At 39.1% G+C, this 24,929-nt stretch overlaps 1 protein-coding gene across 1 annotated transcript in view; it reads right to left on the reverse strand.

Annotated features, from left to right (window-relative positions):
• Nucleotides 1–15,756, reverse strand: part of LOC149157031 (protein PLASTID TRANSCRIPTIONALLY ACTIVE 14-like) — a 297,084-nt gene extending 281,328 nt beyond the window's left edge. The window contains exons 1-2 of the mRNA XM_089444948.1: nucleotides 15,440–15,756; nucleotides 1,238–1,381 (exon numbers count right to left, since the gene is read on the reverse strand). Of these exons, the coding sequence (XP_089301074.1) occupies nucleotides 1,238–1,381; nucleotides 15,440–15,589 (294 nt within the window). The 5' untranslated portion in view covers nucleotides 15,590–15,756. The remainder of the gene's footprint in view (nucleotides 1–1,237; nucleotides 1,382–15,439) is intronic.
• Between the last annotated feature and the right edge of the window lie 9,173 nt (nucleotides 15,757–24,929).

The raw sequence follows: 24,929 nt of genomic DNA on the forward strand, positions 1-24,929 counted from the left end.
GCCAACATAAAGGGGGAAAAGTTATTGTGGTGACACTGGATAAATTCTCCAAGTTTCCCTTGGGTTTTCACCTTGTGGAATGGGACTTTTTCACAATGGGTGAGAGTTCTAGTGGTAACAGAGCCGTCAAATCCATGGCACCTTATTGAGACATGAATAGGATCAAAGAAACAAAGTCTCTCTCTCTCTCTCTAAGAGCATGAGCCCAAAGGGATTGGAACCATTTGTTAGGAGTGAGGAGCTTTTCACAGGTGGGCTAGGTTCAATTCCTGTGAGAGCTATACTTGGAGCCATGAGGTCACCTTAAGGTAGTAGTCAAATTCCTGGTTGTACTGAGAAAGATAATATTAATATGATCTTGTGAAACATGCACACATAAGTGGATTAGGTCCCACCTCCATTTCCTTCAAATTTGAAAAGCCCATATTAGCGCAAGTAGTCACAAGCCAGACATGATATTTCTTCCCCAAGTTTCAGAGGTCACAGATTCAACTCTCTTGGTCCCCTCACGGTTAGGTGCTTGGAACTTATGCACCAGTGGTTTATCCTGGTTACCACTTGTCAATGGCAGTGAAGTCTCTGGGGGTTTCCCTTGCATGGTTATATGGAAAAAAAATATGCATATATTTAAGACATGAAAGCTTCAACAGTTCTACTTAATAGTAGCACATGGGTATTCTCACTTAACAAATAGGAAGTCTAAGCTCAAAGCTTGGATACACTCTTGCTTTTCATATTTTCAGTACCTGATCAAAATGAACGAATATGATTCCAAGATAAAACAGAATTGTACAGCCCATTATATCTTAATGAAACAAAAATGGAATTAGACAAAAAGACCCTTGGCAAAAATATTCAAAATATTTCAAGTTCTGGATGAGAATACAAGCTTTATCAGGTCTACCAGATGCTAAAATTCAGTAGTATTATCAGGCTAGCGATAACCAGTATGAAGTTTGAACACACTAAAAACTATTCAGATATATTTTTCTCTACTACTAATTCTAAGAAACAATGATTGTTTTCTAAGACATACACTGTATCAGCTCTGTCATAATCTCAAAATTTAGTCAATCATAACCGCAAGCCCTTAAACTTAACATATAATTTGTGATATTCACAGCTCACACAAGAGCACCTTACAAGAATCCAATACCACTGTACTTGCCTTAGACTTGAAACTCTATAATCTGGGTAAATTTTAATAGATAGAGAGATACAATTGTTTGAGACTCACTTGCTTCTCAGAAGGTGGTAGAGATTGATCTGTAGGAGAAGAGATTAAGGCCTTTTTCTTCTTGTCAGAAGCTTGAATTGTAAATTTAAAAGATGAAAAGCTTTGCTTTTCATGCCTTTTTTTACCAGAGCGGAAATTTCTGAACTGCAAAACAAAGGAAATGGCTTGGTTAGAAACTAAATATTCAAGTATACCAAGAATTACCGCCAATATATCCATATACCTAATTTCATCATAAATAAAATTACTTAAATATCTCTTCACCAAAATAGCCAAGTCCATGGACATTAACTTTTTCATGTAACTGAGTACAGTAGAGATTTGACCCCCACCCCAATACTAGAATGATGGTACTGTGGTGAATTTAAACTCATCTAAAACTTTTGGACATTAGTGCATACCTTGCTCAGAAAACAAGGCACACTGTGGGAGATTTTGACTCATGGACAAGACAAAACACAGCACTGTCAAAAATTTAGCAATCGTAGGAAATCACATTAGAATCTCTAATAATTAATTATGAACCTCCATGAAATATAGCAACTTATAGTATGAATCATGAAGACAAGTGAAAATGAAACAAATTTGCCATATGCTCTACAAGAAATTAGATATTTCCCCGAACGATTCTTGAAAAAATTTTGAAGATATAATATCAGGTTTTGATTAATCCCAACCTGCCTAAAGGAGACCAGAACAAATGAAAACAATATTTAGAATGTACCTAAAGAATCCTTTTCCTTTCATACGGTTTATGAAGCCTCTAAAAACAGAGCTATAAGAACCAATTTTTTCAATTTTCAACACAAGATTTTACTGAAAGAAAATGCTTATGTGAACTCCATAAAGGAGTGTAAGGCACCTACAACACACACTAAAAAGAAACTATCACATTCAGATACGATAAAACAAAGACTGTTTCTACCATTGAATTTTGCGGCCTATTTCCCTACATTGAAGGATCAGAAATTTTGAATCATCCTGGAATATGTGAATTAGATCATATCTTCTAGATTTTTCAATATGCATTATGCATTATTCATTGTAGTGAATATCCACTTGCTGATACTTGCATCTGATAGGTATCTGCAGTTATATTGGATTATCTTGTAGAAGAAGATAGTGGCTTTCTCAGGATATATGTCATATTATCACTAAAGGCTGCATGAACCTATAAACATCCACCTAACCTTCATTATAAAAATAATGGTTTTGATTTGGAACTCATTTATGGCAATGCTCCCTCTTTAAGTTCATCTACAAGTGCTTTGTGTATTATTAATCATTGTACATGCTCTCACAATGCAATCATAGCTATTTGACTATTTTATGTCTGTCACTACTAATATTTTCTCCATCATTAGAGCAACAATTTGTATGGCCCAAAGGTGTAGTCTCCTAGACTGCTTGAATTGGATTAGGCCCAGACCAAAAGAGTCCCCGTTGGTGGGTAACCCTTGGAAGAATTTTTCTCCTAATGTTTCAGCTTGCCAGCCAGCAGCCCTAACATGATCCATACTTAACTAGCCTCAGATGCCTTTCATCCACTCTCCAGTCAGTGCTTTCTTCATCTAGCTTGCTCATCTGAAGAAAATATGAGGTACATTAACCATTTTTGTACTCAAGTGCTTTCATTTAATGTTTATGAGCATTCTAGAATGGATCATAGCTTCATTTAATGTTTATGTACACTTGTTCCCTTCTTTCACCTTGGTGGTTATTACTTGCCCCTAGTCCAGTGTGACCTTCATTGGGACCTTTTCTCACTATCTATGAGGGGCATGTTACCCAACAAAAGTGGGTGACTCCACAGGAGAATATTTCTCCTAGACGAGAGCATATGTTTGAAGGTGGGCAATCCAATCCTAAAGGTATGTTTTTCATTGTGCAATCGAGTGCTTATGCTTGTTTTTCCTTGGGCATATTGGGCATGGATTATTGGGTGACTTGGAAGAAAGAAGGGTTTTGACTGTATTTTTGTTCCCTCACCTTAAATGGGGGATTAATCCTCAATCCTAGTCTCGTGGGATCTCTCCTATTGGCCTATGGCTTTAGGAAGGGCACTACTTGGGAAACCCCAATTTTGGTAGCGCAGTCCTGTTTTCCCATTTCACATTTTTCACTCCCCTCTGCACATTACAAGCCCTATTTCATCATCTTCCCTCTCTAGGTCCACATGACCACTAGGTCCACAAGGCACTGGTACACCCCCTCCCCTTGTCCACATGTTTGGGTCAAGCCTGGAAATGTTGCCCCGGAGGTTGATGCAACTAAAAGAACGTTAAAAGCATATCATGGCCATAAGCAAGAGACAAAATAAAAGAATATTATAAAATGAAAAAGATGGTCGGGACATTAAAACAACACGTGGGCAAAAGCCAAACATGAGGTCTACCTCTTATCATTGTGAGCATCACCCTGCTTCCTAGGGCCCCATGAGTGCCCCCACACCATTAAGGAACCCATGCATATCCCAACCCCTAGTGGGCGATGAACTACCCCACCTTAAGGGGGTAGTAGTTGCTTATATCATACACAGCACGCCCTCATCTCTTGGAGCCCGAGCAATAATACAAAGAAAAATCAAGAAAAATCAAAAGGCTAATGAAGAAGGGTGGAAAAACAAAGGTCGAGGTATCTCATGTATCCACAATTGCTCCCTCCTACATTCATACACCTAAATATGTGGACATCCCTCATCATTGCCATCCATGAACCCATGGCATTTGGCTTTGAGACCCCTATGTCCCTATCCACTGTTGATTTTTGGTAGTATTGGATGTGCTCTAAGTCTCAAAATTTGCAGGGAGGCTTGGACACAATGCATTCCACAATACCCAGAAATCGTTTTGAGAAATTCCACCTGGATACAATTTTATTAAAATAATTAATTATTTTTAATGGGTCCCTAAGTCTACACTTGGGAAATTAAAATAATTAAAAGGTATTAATCTAGCTGCGGGTGAAACTTCTAGAAGAAGACGAAGATCGAGTCCAAATGATCTGAGCCATTGATTAGAATCTAATCTGGGTCGTTGATTCTCAACTGGAGGATTATAAGAAGGGCTTCGATGGGCATTTGGAAAACACACCAAGCAGATACTCAATTACCCAAGTAAGATCGATTTTCTCACTGGTCGAAATTCGGCAAGAGAAAAACAATTCGGAGGGAGAGTTGCAAGTGAGGAGGAGAGAGAGGGTAGCACCATCAGTCAGGAGTGCAGGAGCAGAAGACGCAAAGCAGAGAAGGGACAGCTCAGAGGTTGTGACGCAGAGGGATGGCGCAAAGGCTGACATTGGGATTGCGCAGTCCCCACACAGAGGTTGACGTAGTGAGGCGCAGAGGGGGCAGCAGTTCCTCTCTTGGATCAGAATCTCGCTGAGAAGTGTGAGAGATCTGTCAGTAAATTTCCAACTGAGATTCCTCTTCCATTCTGTTGGTTGTATCTTGTACATGAGATTTTGTTGAAGATTAATAAAGAAACCTTAATCTGCTGCACTGATTTTCCCGCATTGGGTTTTTCTAGGGACAACTGTGTTATTGTGATAGTATTTTTCTTTGCATTTACTTTCCACATTATTTTAATTGTGAAGGCTGCAGTAGAATTTATTTCGATATTTGTCGTAGAGACACTATGAATAACTTATTTATGAATTAATAAGTAGAAGAAATAAGATCAGTCAAATAGGATTGCCAAATGTTTTTCTCTGTAGGATTACCAAATTTCAGCATCCAGTTGTACTCAGAAATTCTCACTATTACATAATAATAAAAACCCTCGGTTGCTGCACTAATTTTCCCAAGTTGGGTTTTTCCGGGAACTTTTGTCCAAAAATAATTGTGTTAATTTTATGTGTGTGTGTGCTAGCATTTCTCAGCTTCCAACACATTATTTTTTCACAGTATTTTATTTGTGAAGGTTGCAGTGTGTTTATTTCGATATTTCTCGTAGCAGATAAATTGATAAATTAATTAACAATTAGGAGAAATAATACCAGTTGTTGCCCTCATTGAGCTCTCTAACGCAGATATTGAAGGAGGTTCAGTGAAGGAGATTTTGAAGCAACTTTCAAGGCCATCCTTGGGTCCTAGTTTTGAAAAGAAGTAATCTTCAGATAATAAGAATTATCTATAGGTTGTCCTTGATCCTCGATAACCAGTCCTTCTTGCATACTAGAGATCAAAATATTATCTTGGAGGCCATACTTGTTCATTGAAGCAGATCTTAAGCTTTCTGGCAAATCATTAACCTCTATCAGTGTTACATTGTGGCTAAAGTTTAGCTGTTAAAATTGCTTGTTGATGGATTTGGTGCGAATTGAGCATTGTTCGATAACAATAAAGTGACACTGAAGCAGAGGTTACACACAATGCATTAACTGAGTCTTCACAGATGGTTTTTTTTCACATATATTAGCAGGATTGTGTGTTTAACTTTGGACACAGGTGTGCAATATCTCTTAGCCACACATCTAGAGTAAACATTACAACTGGTTCACATCAAGATTGCCACCTTTACCATGAAATCAATGATTCAATGGTTGAGTATCTTAGTAGGGGACACATATGATATGGTTGAATGCTTAATGGGCCCTAGGGCCTACCCTTGTTGGATCATATCATTGAAATTTAAAAAGATGATCCATTTAATTATACATAGCAGAGTTGGTGGGTTCGAAGTTAGAAATAATTTCTAATGATTTTATATTTTATTTTGTCGAATTGTTAAGAAATCAAAGATGCATCTTTTGTAGAAGGTGGTTAAGAAAAGAAATATTTTGTAGAATCAATTTTGAAAGGACCATTTTGTAGAACAAATAATTTACTTGTGGTTTTTAAGGTTTTCTAAACTCAATTTTAGCCCAAATTGAATTCCGAAAAGGTGTCAGCACAAGTCTGACGTGAGAATTTTGAGCAAGTTGATGTGAGAACTTGATGTGCTGCTAGGGTTTGGCACTTTCATGTATATGTTGATTTGCAAACAAATGTTTACATTGCATACAAATTGCTAGGGTTAAGCAGGACCAGACTGACCATGAGCAGGCTCTTGATAATGCAGTAATTCACATGTTGTTGATAGAGTTCATATTGGGTGGAAGCAAAATTGTGTATGACAGTGGACACAAACAGTTAGGGTTTGATGTACAGATCAGCAAGGGTTTGATGTTGGACAAGAACAGAGGAAAATTTGATTGATAGAGTTTGTGTTGCAATTCTATTATATTGCAATTTCTTCATATTGATTCAAGCGCAGGAGGATCCAATCTGAAAATTGTGAAACGTGGTTTGACGACTGAACAGGTGGTTGAGTGATGCAAGGCAAGAGAGTGTATCCTTCAGGTTGGAGCCTAAGAACACTTCAGGGCGTCAGGGTGGTTATAGGGCAGGTTGGAGCCTGCACAGGGCGTTGGAGTGTCTGTCTAGTTGCAACTAGTACACAAGGTGTTGCAACACCTTCAGGTTGGAGCCTATAAACTAGGGCATTGGAGCGTCCTCCTAATTACAGTTGGTAAAGAGGGCATTGGAGTGTCCTACAGGTTGGACCCTGTAAATTAGGGGGTTGGAGCCTCCTTCAGTTGGAGCTAAAAACTTGATGTAAATCTTTTGAAGACAAATATTAAGAAGCGTTAAGTGCCTTTTATCCCAAAGGGGTTTCCACCTAAAATCTTTGTGTCTACTCTCTCTATTTGTTATCCATTGTTGAATGGTGTTGATGATGTTTACGTTTATTCGATGTTAATAACAATTAAAATGTACTAATCGATAAGAAACATTGATTCAATGCCCTCTCAGTATTTCCAACACAAAGAACTACCCCCATCCTTAGCCCTCACCTGGTTCCTAGTTAATGCATGGGCTATCTAAATGAAAGTAACTTTCAATATCCCAACCTCGATAAACAATGAAACGCTTCATCTTTAAATGTCAATGATAAATCAGTGAAAACTTATAATCGAAGCTATGCCTATAAAAATTAATGATGAAAAAGACGCACAAGGGAGGTGATAAAAATAGGTTGAGGAAAGGGTAACTCAAGTCACGCGATTGCTTCCTCTTCACATTATAATGCTCAAGGATGTTGGAATTTCATAACGGTATAAGACAATGGGATCCTCCATGAAGTAAAACCGACATCATGTCATTGATCATTTTGCAGCCACTGATTGATGGGTAGGCCTAGGAATTGTTCCTCCCCTTAGGGTTGGAAGCACCTAATAGGGCCTTGTGATGACCCTTCCATACCTAAGCAAGGTAAGTTGTTTACAAGTCATAAGCTATAAAGGCATTTGAAGATGACGCTTGTGTAAATTACTTTGATGCCTTTAGCATTAAAAATGGCCCACTCTAATATTCTTATGATTTGTGCACCTATGATGGTGATCTCAATTGATTATATGTGTGTTGCTAGACCTTGCTCCTAGGGATAGCCTCCATCCTTTAAGGGATTGCTTAATGCTTCTCCAACACTTCAAAGAGTATGTCCAAACACACTTGATGACTTCGCTTGCCACTTTTACCACTTATTAAGGATTGTTGACCTTGGGGTGCCTAAGCAAAGTTGATGACACTTTTCTCTCCATTCGAGACCTTGAAAGCTATCGGTTGCCCCAAAATCTAGCAAGCCTTGTGAGGGTGGATCACAAGCCAATAGCTAGACAAAGGGACAATAATGAGGTGTGGCCCACTGTCACCGCATCCACTACCTCCACCTCTTTTGTGGACTTTTACTACTAGGGAGGCTTCTCTTTAGTAGGTCAACTATAGAATTTATAAAGTGCAAGGGATAAGGTGACAAAATAGGCTTAAGGAGGACAAATCTACCTAAGAACAAGGGTTAGCTAGCAAAATAGGGCAATTTGCATCCTCCAATATGCATAATTAAGACACAATGTGACGTAGGGCTTGAGAAATTGCAAGTACAAAAGATCAACCTAGAACCACAAGGCCAAGAAAAGTCTTCCAAGCAATGTATACCTTCAATCTATGAAACAAGAATCCTTCAATAAGCCCCAAGTTGAAGCCTAGGGAAAAAAAGGCTTTTCGAGGGCAAAATCTAACTAAGGCATAAGACTTTAGCCTTAATTTGGATCAATTAGCTACTAAAAGGAGTTGATTTTGAGGCAATCACCTTTCCTTCAAGTGTTGAATCCTTCAAAGGCCAAAAACTTCAACTCTAGTTGAAACTCATGCCCTAGCCGTAGCTAGTGGCTTATCCTTGAAGGGCCAAAAATTAGGTTTCAAAGGAGAAAAAGAGATATTAGTGTAGTTTTATGGATGACCAACAAAGTGACCAAGACCAATTCCCTTGTCCTTAGGTGATGGAATCAATGGGGATGTAAGAAAAGCATGAAACCAACCTATAAGCACCCAAAAGTATCTCTTTCCAGCTAGTGGGGGGTTCTTCGTAACACTAATTGAATGTGTATGCATTGTGTATATGGTGTAGATGAATCCTATGATGCCATGAGTGGATGAAGAGATCGACTTACCATATCCACAATCTCTCTCTTCCCCCCTCCCCATAAAGATGAGGGTCACAATGAAGGGATGTGACCTTTCAAGACCCTAATGTAGAATTTCCACGAAATTCTGATCTACTAGTATGAACAATCTAAAAAATAATTTTTATTTTCACACAGACACATAATTTCTCTACCAAATAGCAGTGGAATAGAACAGAGATAATTTGCACAAATTCACACAATAGAACACACAATTTTTCTAGGGAACCCAACAAGGAAAACCCTCACTTGCTTCAGAATTTTATTGAAGAAGAACAAGCTACAGATATCTTACAATTAGCTTGTCTCAATCAGAAAAAACAATATTTTGTCTGCCTCAAACTAGGCTTGAAACACCTGCTAAAATGTTGATCTGCTTCTCAAAAACTGTGCAAACCTGAGCTCCTAAATCTATGCGCACTCCGTAGGAAATATGCCTTGTTTCCTAGCGCATTCCCAGCTCCTAAAAAATAGGAATTTCCTCCTATTTTTTCAGCGCACTTCTCAAGAATAATTCCCCTCCAATAATTCGCTCAAGAAAAAATCTCTTGGCTCGTTCCTCTCACAAGCTCTCTTGCTCACAAACTCGTGCTCAAGAATTGATTGATCAATTGTGTGCCCTTGATCTCCTTATAAGCTTTTCAATTAGGCTATGTTTAGTGAGTTTTCTAAATTAGGAGTTGAACTAGAGCTTTTCTAGTTAACAAAACTCAACACACTTAGATAACTGGATCCTCCTAAAATTTAGGAGGCTAACTCCACTTGTTCGCTAAGTTCCCAATTTAACTCACACTAGAAGACAACTAACTTAGTCTTCGACAAACTCGCACTAGTCAAACTGCTTCTTGAACTCGTCCTAATCATTGGAACTTGTGCATGATTAAGAAGATCTCCAAATCGATTCCTTGAATCAAGGCATAAATCAAGGAATCCGTTCCTTCGCTACTTTTCAACATTTAAGTAGTAATAATTAATATTGGCAATTGTGCTTATTATGTTTATTACACATCCTCCCTCCTTGAGATGCTTTGTCATCGAAGAAAGATGTAGGGCCAATGTTAAACTAATGCCATAGATTGGCCTTCACCACAAGTCAAGAAAAGATCATTCTCTTCATCTGATACAGCTTGAGTGGGCCTAATGGTTAAGAGCATGTGTTTCCTCCTAAGAGGTCACAGGTTCAAAACCAGAGGGGGGTAGAGTATGTACGCCTTCGTAGACTTAGCAGTCAAACCGCTATGCGGAGGTGGGTCCCTTGTCCCACAAACAAGGGGGTCTCATACACCAATTTGGTGTCTAGCTTGGCTGTGACCTTAAAAATGGATATTATTATTATTATTATTATTATTATTATTATTATTAACAAGAGACCTAAGAATGGTGATCAATGTTAAAGGGATGGGGAGCCTTATGAGGGAGGAGGGTATGCTACAAAGCTTTGGGAGAGGTGCAAAACGTTAAGAGAAGATCACATATCCTTGAAGTAAGAAAAATTCATCTACATCAAAGGAGACAACAACAATCTCATCGTGCAGATGGCTTGGGGGAAGGGTCATGGGTAAGGATAAACAAGAGATTGCATATATTTACACTCATTGTCACACCAAACATTCATGAGGAAATTACCTCATGGTCCACCAAGTTTCTCATGGTAGATAGTGTGGCAGTAAGAATCTAACATCGCTTCCCACACAGCATTGGAAAGCAATTTATATTTAGTCTTGACTGTTTTTAAGGGAAGAGAAGAGGGCGAAAGAGGAAGGAGCTAGGAAATATGAAAGGTGAAGGTTGTTGAAGAATCCATGGCAGTCAGCATTAGATAGATTCTTCTATACTTGATAACAATTTGTGAGATGCTTATATGAGTGTGTGTGTTTACTTCGTCAAACTGCTACCAAAACAAAGAGACAAGAACACGAGAAGTTGGCATTCTACCAGGGCCAAAACCTCTCCCTCTTGGTGAGGAAAACCCGCACATAATTCTTCTTATAGAGATTCTAATTGACGAACACCAAGACCATTATACTTGACCCTCTATGCCACTCCAAGACCAAGACACCAATCCTCTCTTCTTTGTCACTGCTGAGATCATCATCATCGTTGCCATACCATGACTGATCCTTCATCTAGATCACTGTTGCACCATATCTCCATCTTCACTTAGATAATTATTGCACTTTTACTAAGATCATTATTATGTCAACGACCTTTTCTTTATTGAGATTATGACTGTGTGTTCATGACTATTTCTATATCAAAAGTATAGTTGTACTTAGAAGGCATGTTGAGACAGCTAGTCTAACTATAGGATCATCAAGGTCCTTATCATTGTAATGAGACTATGACTATGAACATGCCAAGGGTGTATTATCCTCAAGTATGGCGAGACTGTGTATGCTAGTTGAGATAACAAGGATTGCCAAGATTCTTCTCATGCCAAGACAGTTGATATTCACCAAGACTGTAATAGTATTCTTCCTGCACCTGCACCGAGACTGTTATAGAGATATCCAAAATGTGTCCTCCTGTACTGCGGATTGCAGACTCCTGTACTTGTCTGAGATTTCAGAGATCCGAAAATCTCCTGTACTTTCGTACCCATCCGAAGTTCAGAGAGAAATCTGAGTTTTGTCTTCTCCTTTTCTGCGCGGACCCTGACTGGGTATATATAGTGGTTTGCCCCTGTATTTGAGCCGACTTGTCCACCGAAGAGATGTGTCTCCATATGTGAGTCGACTTGATGTTAATATTCAGTTTGAGGCCGTCTTGACTGTTCTCTTCATCATTTTTCTTGCAGTCTTCTTCGCTGGAGGATGGTGCTTGTCTTGGAGGGCTACTTGACACTAGGTTGACTCATGTTCATTACATAAATGCTCAATAAGAGCTCTTCAATATAATTTTGAATCTTTGACTTTCCTAGACGTATAGAATGAGCAAGAACCTCATTCGTATAAAAATAATAATTCTTTTTCTTGACAAAGATCAAAATTACATTGACAAATACCGAACCTAGTTACCCTTTTCTTCAACACTCCCTCTTAACTAGGGAGGTATTTACAATGGTACTCGGTTATTTTCAATCTTAAGAATTTCTCATAAGAAGAATCGGATTGGTAATCCCATTCGGATAGCATCATATCAATCAGCATTATCATAGTGCAAGGCCTTGACTAACAACTCCATCTCTTCATGAGACCATGAGCTACAATGCTGGCGAGACCAATGATTTATAGAACCTTCATAATTGTCTCTCAAGGTACATACCCACCCAGGTGTTCACTATGTATGACCTTCTAGGACTATTCTTATCTTGGGTTCCTAGCCCTCAAAGAATATCGATCCTCTTGCCTACTCTTATCTTGGATGCCCTACACATCCTCAAAGAGTATCGAATGCCAGATGATTACCCAATCCTCCCATTCTTTCTTCTCAAGTGAAGACAAGAATGTTGTGTCTATTATGTGTCTACATTTCCATTCATGGCCTTCATCTAGACTTACGGTTGTTGGTCCTGGTCTAGTGCATGACACATGAAATGGAAAAAACACAATTGTCACTCCTTTGTAATCAGGGGTGATCTTATTTCAAACTCCCTCTTGATCAGGGACCTATTAGAGCTCCCTCTTAGCTAGGGACTCTTTTATATATCAGCAACTTTTTCTTTGTGGGTCCTTCAGCTGCTTGATCGACTTCTTTCCTTAATGTCATGAAATTTGGTTGAGTTTCTTCCTTGTAGGGCAACAACCATCGATCACTTTCCTTCTTATTTTGTCATGTCATTCCTTTCTTCATGGAAAGTGGCCTTCTTGGTATATATCTAGAACCTTCTTCATATGGCTACTTCTTTCTCATCATGTTTCTTTCAGGAATTTCCATCCACTAGATGAATGCTAGTTGTACTCATACTTACAATTCTTGTGCCAATAACCCTGCATGAACTCATCCAGATATTATTCAAGAAATCAAAACATAACATTAAATCAAATTGTACCTTTCGAGATGGCTCTTCATCATGACATCTTCCTATAGGTCTCAACATCCTGCATACATGTTGACACATCTCCTAAAGATATCCATTGTCAAGGGTCTTCATCTTTTTCAAACTTTCATCAGAGTCTTCATATCTTTCTAGGAGATTTCCTAGTCAAATCTTCTTGGTCTTTTGGATGTTGATCACCTTCATCGTGGTTGCACATCTCACGATCTCTTCCTTCCTCACACACTCCATTTCCAGGAGCTTTCAATCAGAGTTTCCTAGTCAACTACCTCATACTTCATATGAAGACATATTATGTTGATTTCATCTAGTGTGACTTGTGCCTTCCTGCATTCTTTCAAAGGAGAAGATCCTTTTGCTCTTGATCATGCTTCTTAAGATAGAAGTAATGATCCATGTTACCTGCAACCATATGACATGACATTATAATATTAAATACAAGCATACATACCTCATTTTACCTTTAGGTCATCTAGGCTTCTTTCAGCAACTTCCTTGTTTGAAAAGATCTTCAATCCCTTGATTTGCTTCATGTCATCACACCATCATCCCATGAATTCCATAAGTTGGAGTTCCTGATGAAACACTTGCTTCCTCTCTAGATTAGTGAACCCTCTGATGAGGATTCCATCAAAGAACCTTGAGGATCTTGCATATCCCCATCTGGCAGATGTTTCCTTTTTGTCTTGATGTATGATGAGCCTTGTCCTGGATGACATTTGTCTTTCCTTCAATGTTCAATGAGATTCCCAAGAGCTATATCCTTCATGTTTGACTGCCATGGATTTTGTCCATTTTGTCCTTCATGATTCCCATGGTGATGTCACGAGCTCTTGCTTCTAATGCTTCCATGATGCCATGATGCATCTTATTATCATAATCACAAGATCTAGGAGCTTATGATAGGACCTTTTTGTGAGGGATACTATCTTACTCATAGGAGAGATTTGTTACTCCCTCTTTCCTTGGCCCTTTTCTTCAGCTTCCTCCATTTTTCAGTGATATGAGCTTCCAAAATCTTTCTATAGCATTGAATCTTAACTATACTTATTTTGTCTTGCTTGAGGACCAACCTTGCCTTCCTTTTCTGCACATGGTTGAGTTCTTTTAACCTTCAACATTTTTTGCCATCAACTTGTCCTTCTCTATCTTGCATAGAGACTACAAGTTGCTGAATGAGGTAACCTTCTTGTTCATGAATATTTGTTACCTTGCTAGTGCATCAATGATGGTTGCCTTCATTCCTAGATCTTATACATAAGACCTTGTGAAGATATCCTACATCCTTTGATGCCCTTTTACTTTCATGTAGATCAGATTTCATTTAACCTTCATTATTGCATTTTAAGAGAATGAGTTTATCATCTACATCACTTTGATGTCTCCAATTCTGCTATATGAGGGAATCTTTCATAAATATCCCTTTTCATAAATTCAAAGGAGACCTTTTGATGACTTCATCTACTTAGTGGACTATGTCTATTCTCCTTCTTCATGCAAGGAATCTTGATAACCCATCCAATTCATAGATATCCTTGCAATCATGAAGTCATTTAACCAAACTTGAATATTGAATGAAAGGATACTTACTTCTCATGTGAAGATGAAATCTTCACCTTGATGCTTTCTTGAAAGATCTCCTTCAATGAGATTCTTGCTTTAGCTGCCTTGTACAATAGAGTTCCAGAACCTTTCTTGAGACTTCCTAGCATCGCCTGGTACAATAGAGTTCCAGAACCTTTCTTGAGACTTCCTTGCATTGTTCAGCACCGAGCACTACTGCCTTTTATGATATGTTGAGATTATTAGATTCGTTGACTGTAAGGGTATGGAATCGAAATCAAGAATTTTTTAGAGCACTTCACCCATTGTGACTGTTATTTGGTTGCGAGGAGGATGGCAAACCTCAAAGTGGGGAGTCTCATAAAACAACCCAAAGGTTCTAGATTAGTGTTTTAGGCTGACATCGACTAGGGCTAGGGGTCAATGGCGACTTAAGTATTCCAAAATTGGCCAAGTATGGCGATTTCTTCAGAACGACGCATCTCAACCAGTTCTGGGTATATCACTGATTAACTGGACCCATATTTTGTGTCAAGCACCAAATTGTCTTCCGGTCCAGTCCAGTCAAACAAGAAATTGTCGTTAAAGGGATTCTTAGGTATTGCCTTAATGTTAATATAAGTTTCCACTAATCAACATTACGGGAATGTTAGAATGCAATGTTTATCAGGAAATTAATGAGCATCAACCAGCGCTACCTTAGCCAGCACGGCTGTCTTAGCTGACAGCCTTCTAGATTCGACACCTGAGTTTTGCGGCCACTGCCCAGATGCTTCTACACAGCTATGAACACATATTTTCATCTTCTCACAATGTAATCAACGAATAGAGATGAATGAAATGGATGTGATGAGTGGCTTCATTTCAATCTGCCCTTCTATCTGTATGGCTTAAGAGTGTCATTAATGTTTACTCCAAAGTTCAATGTGTCTTGTGTCATACTTTATCGACCACTAAGGAATGCACCATCAGCATGAGGATTTGGAAAATAAGCAGCACTTGGAGATAGCAACAGTATATGAAAAAATAAGAGCCATTGGAATGGCAGCTTTTGAAATAGAGAATACCGGGAACGCCAGTAATCCAAAATAAGAAAATAAGCTTTGCAAATCATAAATAATTACAAGCGTGAAACCAACCTGTAAACGCCCAAAATTATCTCTTCTGGGCTCGCGGGTGGTTCTCCATAAGGCGGACTGAATGCGTATGCACCGTGGATTTGACGTGGACGGGTCCCAGGACGCCATGAGTGGGTTCATAGATTGTGTTAGCATGTCGACAGTATCCATGGTAGAGGATAAGACGCGGGCGATCTCTCGTTCTTTCTATATATTGAGTACTAATAGTTCCTTGCAACGATCTCAATATTGTATCTTGGTTCCATCCCAGCATTCAGGCTCTCTCTGTAGATGGACATATGTGAGAAAGTACCAAATAGATAATGAACCACAAGAGAAAATAAATCAAATATTAGACAACAAATTATTCCGAGATTTTACTTTTTTTCTTATCGCAGTTTTTAAAAAAACATCTTGCAGAATATTTTATTTGTAGATTTAGAAACATGTAAGTATTTACATTAATATATTAGATATTATCGATATTATTTTTTAAAGTTGGAAATGCAAAAAATATTTTAATATATATTCATTGATATGAATTTATTGTTTATGTTAATTCATTGTTTCTAAAGGTACTCTCCAGACTAATATAGAAGAGATAGTGTAATGTCTTATCCTTAAACATTTTGACTTAGTTAAAAAAAAACTATGTTAAAATAAAAGTAACTTCAAATTAATATAATAAAAAAAATATATATGTTATTATTATTTTTACTAATTTTTATTGGGTAGTTGAGATAAATATGGCTTGGTGCTTCGGGTTTATGAGAATTCATGATATCGACTCATATTATTCATGTGGAATCCATGATATCCACCCATAGTATTCATGTGGAATATAACCTATTTAAATCGGCAAATTAAACCAACCTAGATCCATCTTAAATCTGGATTTGCCAAGAGTCGAGAGGAATCAAATCTATTGAGATACAAATCTCTTTTGGAGTGAAAAGAAATTTGAGATCCAGAATTAATATAGACTTACATTAATTATATTAATGATCAAAATGCAAGTTGGATAGGGTGAATAATATTTTTTTCTTGTAATTCGGGGAGGCTGGAGCGAGAGGGGTAATAATCAACCTTGAAGAAAAAACAAAAGTAAAATATGCATGGGGACTCAGGGTCACATCCAACAACCAGGTGGAGGCTCTTGCACTCTGGCAAGGAGTTAAAATATGCTTGGATAATGGTGCCAAAACTTTGAATATAGTGGGCGACTCCAAGCTAATCATTCAAAATTGTATTAGACTTCTCGAGAATGTCACTTAGCTAGAAGAAGAAACTTCCTCAATCATGGTAAGAATAATATATCTATTAAAAAAATTGATAAAGTTACAATATTCCACGTGTTGCGAGCCAACAACCAGTTGGCAGACATTCAGGCAAATGCGGGGGTTATATTAGGACTTGGTAGAATATGCATAAATCTACACTTCATTATGTCCCATCCCCTAATCAAAGGCTTCAGGATGGTGATGTATGTTGGGGGTACGGGTCGTTAAGGCAGTAAGGAAGCAGTTATGGAGGCTAGCTCTGTTGGGAATAATACTGAGAGGGGGGGTGAATCAGTATTATCAGATCAGATAAAACTTTTCAATTTCATGCTCAGAAACATATACGCGACTTCAGTTAAGTGAACCCGCGTGTACACGCGACTGTGTCTAATGCAACTAGCGTATATCCAGAGATCTTATGATTCAGTTAATCTTATCTTCAGTAAATGCATCAGAACATTATTAAGCATATTAATAGTAAACAGGTGCAGTATAACAGAACAGATCATCACACAAAAGCCACACACATGAACACCATGATATAAGGTGGAAACCCAATGTGGGTGAAAACCACCTGCTGCAATTTGTCTCTTTCTTCTTTAATGAGAACTTCTTTTACAATGTACTGGTGCAGTCCTTTACCAGCACGCAGGCTACAACCTGCAGAGGGCTACAACCCTCTTAGCTCTTGTACTAGCCGATCCATTTACTAGTACGTAGGTGCCTACCTACAGAATGCTTCTTTACTCGTTTTCCAGCTGCTAGTGGAAGGGAGCTACAACCCCCTGGCTCTTGTACTGGCTGATATGTTTACCAGTACGTAGGTGCCGGCCTACGATCTACCCGGGACCACGTTTCATACATTTTCATACTGGATCCATAAGACAATCATCATTGTAGTACAACCTGCATCATCAATCACTGAAACATCCAATTCTGAATCACTGTAACCCTGTCAACAATAACCAGACAATCATAGCAACAACCAGATCCAGCTCCATATTCAAATATCATACTTCACATTGTATACGCTACTTGGATGAACCCAACCAGCGTGTATACGCTCTTTTACCAAAACCAACCCGCGTACAGATCTATAAATTCAACCTTAAAACTCTGCAGCTATATCAGACATCAAAACATACCCAGATCATAATAATAAACATGCGTCAGTAGATCTAGTCTATCCAGAGTCAAACCATATGAAGATAATCATTCCAAGCCTTGAGATCTCGTTCCATCATTCATCATCCTCCACATGGGTGAAACCTTGGTTCAGATCACCAACCCATAACCAGCACTTGGATCACACACTTTCTCAGATCTTCATCACTCACTCTTGGTCAATTTGGCCTAGTGATCTTCTCCTTATATAGCCTTAGGCCTTGCTCAATACCAAGAGCCAAAACCATAGTAACACAATACCATCAACCTCGAAACTAGGGATCGACACGTCCGTCGAGACACCATGGTCCAAAACCATAGGCACAACTTCCAAGGACTAACTGCCACTGACCAAAGGTACGTTTTCACATGTACGCTCTTTTACTGAAGCCAACCTGCGTGTACACGCTGATTCTCCTTGCTGAAACTGCGTATATCTCTTTCTTGTCCTGCTGTACTGAGATCTGTCCACTAGTTAAGTTGCCATCACCTGTACCAGTCTCTGAGCACCTGTACCAACCTCTGAGTGAGTTGCCATCAAGGACAACACTTGAATCATAATGCCAACAATCTCCCCCTTTGGACTTGATGGCAACCACCACACCAAGTCACTCTCCCCCTTTGACATCAAGGGCAAAGGGTGGACCAAGATATTCTCTTCTTTGGTATACCTTCTGCTGTCCATACTGCTGTCCATACTCCCCCTGAGTACATGCTGAAATCTCCAAATGTGCTCCCCCTTTGTGTATGCCAAAGTGTACCAATCTATCCATCCTGCTCTTGCTGAATTGTGCTGTTCATGCTCCCCTTGACTGTAGGCAAGATCTGCAAAAGATGTTCTTCAAGAAGAACAAAGACTTATACATCATAGAAGACCTTCCTATCACCAAAAGACTCAACATACATTCATCACCCAACCTAGTGGGGATATACCAATATTGACTCATCCACCTAACCATGTGAAGATACATGATAATACATGAACATTTCATCATTCATCCCAGGCATAGTGGGGAAACCAACATAGGCTGTTACATGACCTTGACATCATAAAAGAGATACATGACATAGTGATGAAATATCTAGACCAAGACTTATGAACGCCACCAACAGCATCATGATCTGTACCATAAGCATCAGCCTGCAATACCATTCCTAAACAGTAAGATGTATCATTTAGCTTCATAGACTTTATCAACAACTTCTAACCATAATGCCAACAATGAATTATTTGAAGAATCTGCTCCCCCTGAGTGTGAGCCAACCATGTCTGAACCATTTCCTGAGTCTGTTCTGCTCCCCCTGAGCCTGAGCCAACCATGACTGAACCTGGGTCTGTTCTGCTGCCCTTTCTCCATATACGCGACTTTGCAGCCTGTAACTCGCGTATATACGCGGCTTTCCTTCATGAAACTTGCGTATGAGAATTAGAACACTGAAGTTTTACACCTTCAGCTCCCCCTGAGTTTGGTATGTCTGTGCTGTGCTGAGTACCCTGCGCTGTGCCATATTTTTCTGACTGAACTTCCTTTTTCTTCCATATCTTCAAGCATGTTGATGATTTCCTCTTATCATGAGCTTTGTTCCTGCAATCTCTTGCTTTATGTCCAAACTTGTTACATGTATAGCATCTTACATGTTTCATATTCCTCCTGTAGCAATCAGCAGCTTTGTGGCCAAACATATTGCAAGAAAAACAATATCCATTAAAGTACCTCGAATGTGATGATCTTTCTGCATGATGGTCTTGAAACCTTCTTCTTCTACATATGGCTGCAACATGTCCAAGATTATGACATACATAACATTCAACATTATTCAGTGGAGGAAATAATCGTCTATCACGTCCATAGTTAGGAGTAAAGAATCTTCCTTGAGGAATTTCTTTCCTTGGTTGTTCCTTGTTGGGCATTTCAGATTTCTCATTAGAGTTTCTTGCCTCACCTTGTGAACTAGATTCACCTTCAACATATCCATGAAAACCAAGACCAGTCTTGATAGCAGGAGATCTTTGACTATTAAGAATATCATCCAAGACTTTAGTACTATCTTGAAATCGTAAAAGCTTATCCTTTTCTTCTATTTTACCTTTCAAGATATTTACCTCAACTTGATGTTGTTCTTCCTTTTCAAGACATTGCTTCTCCAAGGTCTCTTCAGCTTTCCTTCCTTCATCCAACTGACGCCTTAGTTTGAGGATCTCGTTTTCTTGCTCTTTATTCAGTGCTAGCAGCATTTCTCGAATTCTGGAGGCACATTCTAACTGATCTTCTAATCTGATGATTTCTTCCTTGAGGGCATTCTCCCTTTTGCTAGGTAGATCTTGTTGATCTATGATTTGATCTGATGCTTCATTTGCTTGTCCATCTTCGATCTGAGATGCTTCAGGATCTGAACACTTGCTTTCACTCAACGGCAGGTTGTCATTTTTCTTTTGAGCTGTCTTCTTCTTCTGACGTGCTTTCTTCCCCATTGTTCTACGAATCTCCTTCAAGCGATCAAGCTTCTCTGAAGGACCTGCTCTGATACCAATTGTTGGGAATAATACTGAGAGGGGGGGTGAATCAGTATTATCAGATCAGATAAAACTTTTCAATTTCATGCTCAGAAACATATACGCGACTTCAGTTAAGTGAACCCGCGTGTACACGCGACTGTGTCTAATGCAACTAGCGTATATCCAGAGATCTTATGATTCAGTTAATCTTATCTTCAGTAAATGCATCAGAACATTATTAAGCATATTAACAGTAAACAGGTGCAGTATAACAGAACAGATCATCACACAAAAGCCACACACATGAACACCATGATATAAGGTGGAAACCCAATGTGGGTGAAAACCACCTGCTGCAATTTGTCTCTTTCTTCTTTAATGAGAACTTCTTTTACAATGTACTGGTGCAGTCCTTTACCAGCACGCAGGCTACAACCTGCAGAGGGCTACAACCCTCTTAGCTCTTGTACTAGCCGATCCATTTACTAGTACGTAGGTGCCTACCTACAGAATGCTTCTTTACTCGTTTTCCAGCTGCTAGTGGAAGGGAGCTACAACCCCCTGGCTCTTGTACTGGCTGATATGTTTACCAGTACGTAGGTGCCGGCCTACGATCTACCCGGGACCACGTTTCATACATTTTCATACTGGATCCATAAGACAATCATCATTGTAGTACAACCTGCATCATCAATCACTGAAACATCCAATTCTGAATCACTGTAACCCTGTCAACAATAACCAGACAATCATAGCAACAACCAGATCCAGCTCCATATTCAAATATCATACTTCACATTGTATACGCTACTTGGATGAACCCAACCAGCGTGTATACGCTCTTTTACCAAAACCAACCCGCGTACAGATCTATAAATTCAACCTTAAAACTCTGCAGCTATATCAGACATCAAAACATACCCAGATCATAATAATAAACATGCGTCAGTAGATCTAGTCTATCCAGAGTCAAACCATATGAAGATAATCATTCCAAGCCTTGAGATCTCGTTCCATCATTCATCATCCTCCACATGGGTGAAACCTTGGTTCAGATCACCAACCCATAACCAGCACTTGGATCACACACTTTCTCAGATCTTCATCACTCACTCTTGGTCAATTTGGCCTAGTGATCTTCTCCTTATATAGCCTTAGGCCTTGCTCAATACCAAGAGCCAAAACCATAGTAACACAATACCATCAACCTCGAAACTAGGGATCGACACGTCCGTCGAGACACCATGGTCCAAAACCATAGGCACAACTTCCAAGGACTAACTGCCACTGACCAAAGGTACGTTTTCACATGTACGCTCTTTTACTGAAGCCAACCTGCGTGTACACGCTGATTCTCCTTGCTGAAACTGCGTATATCTCTTTCTTGTCCTGCTGTACTGAGATCTGTCCACTAGTTAAGTTGCCATCACCTGTACCAGTCTCTGAGCACCTGTACCAACCTCTGAGTGAGTTGCCATCAAGGACAACACTTGAATCATAATGCCAACAAGCTCTCCTAGGTGTCTCTGCGCGGAGGTAGTTAAGATGGATGGTGTTGTAGCTAAATATTGCACCATGCATCACAGGTGCAACAGGAGGCAAGAAAAGCTCCCTAGAGACAGCCTATGGTTGATTGTAGACCAGTACCTAGGACATCTTAAATAGAGGAGTTCTTGTAAGGTTATATGTGAGGGGGTTGCAGCACTCCAATTGTCACATAAAACAAAAAGGAAATAGGAGGGGCTTGGTTCAATAAGCTTTCAAAGAAGAAGATCCAAGCCAACTCATGGATCCAAATATTGGGGGGTATTTAGGCAATCTCAAAGAGAAATGACTTCTCCTTCTGGTGGCCGACACACGAAAATGAGACAACTTAAACTGAAGTTGTATTGATGGTAGAGAGGAGGAATGGAGGGAGAGAAATAGATGCATAGGGTTGTAACAAACATAATAATAGGCAGCAATGTTATAGCAGAAAGGGGAATTCAATGGATAGGGTTGCAAGCAAGACAAAATCTTAAACCATGGTTTTCCAATGAGATGATAGAAATAGAGGAGCAAAAGAAGGCTTCAGATCAAACATAACATGGGTATCGCTATCTGCCAAAGTAGCTAAGATAAATCCATAGATTGAAGAGGAACCAACTGCGTTCATTACACTATTTCAAAGAAAGAAAAACACAGGTGAAATGAGATTACCAAGAGGAACTTGCTGCACATTAATCATGCTTGGAATCAACAGGGAAACACCATTTATCCCAAAGGGCCCAATAACCAGTCCATACACTCAGCCATGATATCAGTGAAGTCCCATAAAAACATATTGAACCAAAATGGCAACACAGAGTTCAGCCCTCGCGGGTCTGAGAATCTGGAACCTTTGTATTATGTTTCATCCCCCTATTTATAAGAAGAGGGGGAGAGCTTTGAATTACAATCAAAATATCTGAGCCTGAGCCCCAGCTATCATGCTAGACTAGCTGTATCGGCTATGTCAGGATCTGCAACCACCTACCTAAGATTACAACAGGGATCAAATCCCTTTCTTGGAAAAATTCAAAGATAAATGCACAGAAAAAGAAGATTGAGAGAGGAAGGAGGAGGTGTCCCCTGCTGCTTCAGTGGAGGCCTTAGATAGAGCCACATCCCTATTGTCATCAAGCTTCTTTTCGGCTGCTTGAGGTGGTTCACTGCTGCCCGGCCGATTTCTGTTAATTATGCCTTAACTGCCCGAGTGACCTATTCGGTAGAATAGGGAGCGGAGTGGGAAAGGTGTGTGTCCAATCGATCCTTTTCTATGTAGAGGGAATGGAGCACCATGTCGTGCCATTAAGTCTTCCTGAGTTCCCCCCATATTTCTCTGCAACTATGCCATGCTCCATTAAAGTCCTTAGCTTCCTACCCATCTGCCCATTTAAATCTTTATGACAGCGCTCTTTGCGCAACATGGTAACGGGACTTTAACATTAAAAACAGACGAACAGGCGAGCATTTTTAATTTCCCCTTTGGCCCTCTTTATCATAGCCCCTTGTGTGACATTCATTAATAAATTGGGGATTGGGACCAAGGGTTTAGTCTTTTGAGTGCCAAGGCTTTGAGCAGTCGTGCGAGGGGTATTTTCCTTTATAATTTGAATTTGCCTCTGTTATGAAACCAGCGCACAAAAAGATAGAAAAGATAGATGAACGCCTTAGAAATAAGCCTCTTGAGGGGGCAACCTCCTTTACATTACACAAATGAACAATTCTTGGATGATACAAATGGCAAGACCTCCTCTTTATATATAGGAGTCTAAGGGGTCATAATATAATCAGAGCTAACATAACATTAATAATGTAAGGGCACAATAATAACAATAGTGGACTTCTATGGGGCACAATAATAACAATATGGGACTACATGGGCACAACAATATAATAAGGGGGTTGTACTAATAATAATAAGGGTTTACACTAGTAATATAGGGACCTAACATGCCCCTCTCCTTCAAAAAGTGTTGTCCTCAATGCTTGAGTAGTTCTTGATTCTTCTGTATAAAATTCTTGTCCTCCCATGTGGAATCTTCAACGGGTAAGTTCTTCCACTTGATGAGATACTCTGAAATTGATCGATTTTGTAGCTGTCGGGTTCTTGTTTCTATGACTGCGCCATGCTCCAATATGATTTTTCCTTCCTTGTCAAGTTCTGGAAATATTGTTTGAACTGAGATATTCTGCAACTTTTAAATGAGTGGCCACACTTCTTCGTCCTTCTTCCATTCATCCCTTGCTTCGTTTATCCAATCTGGTTGGATAATAGAAATAGCACAAAACAATGCTTCCACATCCTCATCCTTTCTTGAGAGTGCATATGGAACAACATTTTTCTTCCCTTTTTTGTAGATGATTTCAAAGTCATAACCCAACATATTTGTGACCCATTTTTTCTGTTCTTCTAAAGATAATCTTTGTTCTAAAACATATTTAAGACTATCATGATCCATTTTTACCTTGAATTGTCTTCCCATTAGGTAAGGTCACCATTTCTTAAGTGCATATAGTATTGCCAACATTTCCTTCTCATAAATAGCTTGCTTGAAATGTAGCCATAAAAATATCCCAAGATATACTATCTGAAGTGCATATAGTATTGCCAACATTTCCTTCTCCTTCAAGCTTTCTTCATTCATCATTTATATCTAGCAACAAATAGCATTCTGAGATTTTCCGGTCATATATGTATTAGGGGTTAAAGACCAAGTTTGAGAATACAACAAACAATAAAGTGACAAATAAGTGACAACAAACAATAATTATTAATGTCTTAAGCGCAATTTCTCTACAGCCAGGAAATTGGTTTCTTAAGGTACAACATTAATTGGCGTCGTTGCCGGGGAGAGAAGACAAGAACACTTTTCCCTGGGTTTTCAATATTTTCCTCTGGTTGTTCAGCGAGGAGGAAATATTTGGATGTTTTGAATAAAAGCAATTGAATAAGAGCACTTTTCCTTGGGTTAATTAAGTTTGAAGCTGATTCTTCAGAATGACAAGTTTCAATAGTTGGTTGTACATTCACACCTGTGATTTTCAC

This window comes from Pinus tabuliformis, chromosome 9 (genome assembly GCF_031772625.1).
Source record: "Pinus tabuliformis cultivar Carrire ecotype Pingquan chromosome 9, CPIR1, whole genome shotgun sequence".
Classification (NCBI taxonomy): Eukaryota; Viridiplantae; Streptophyta; class Pinopsida; order Pinales; family Pinaceae; genus Pinus; species Pinus tabuliformis.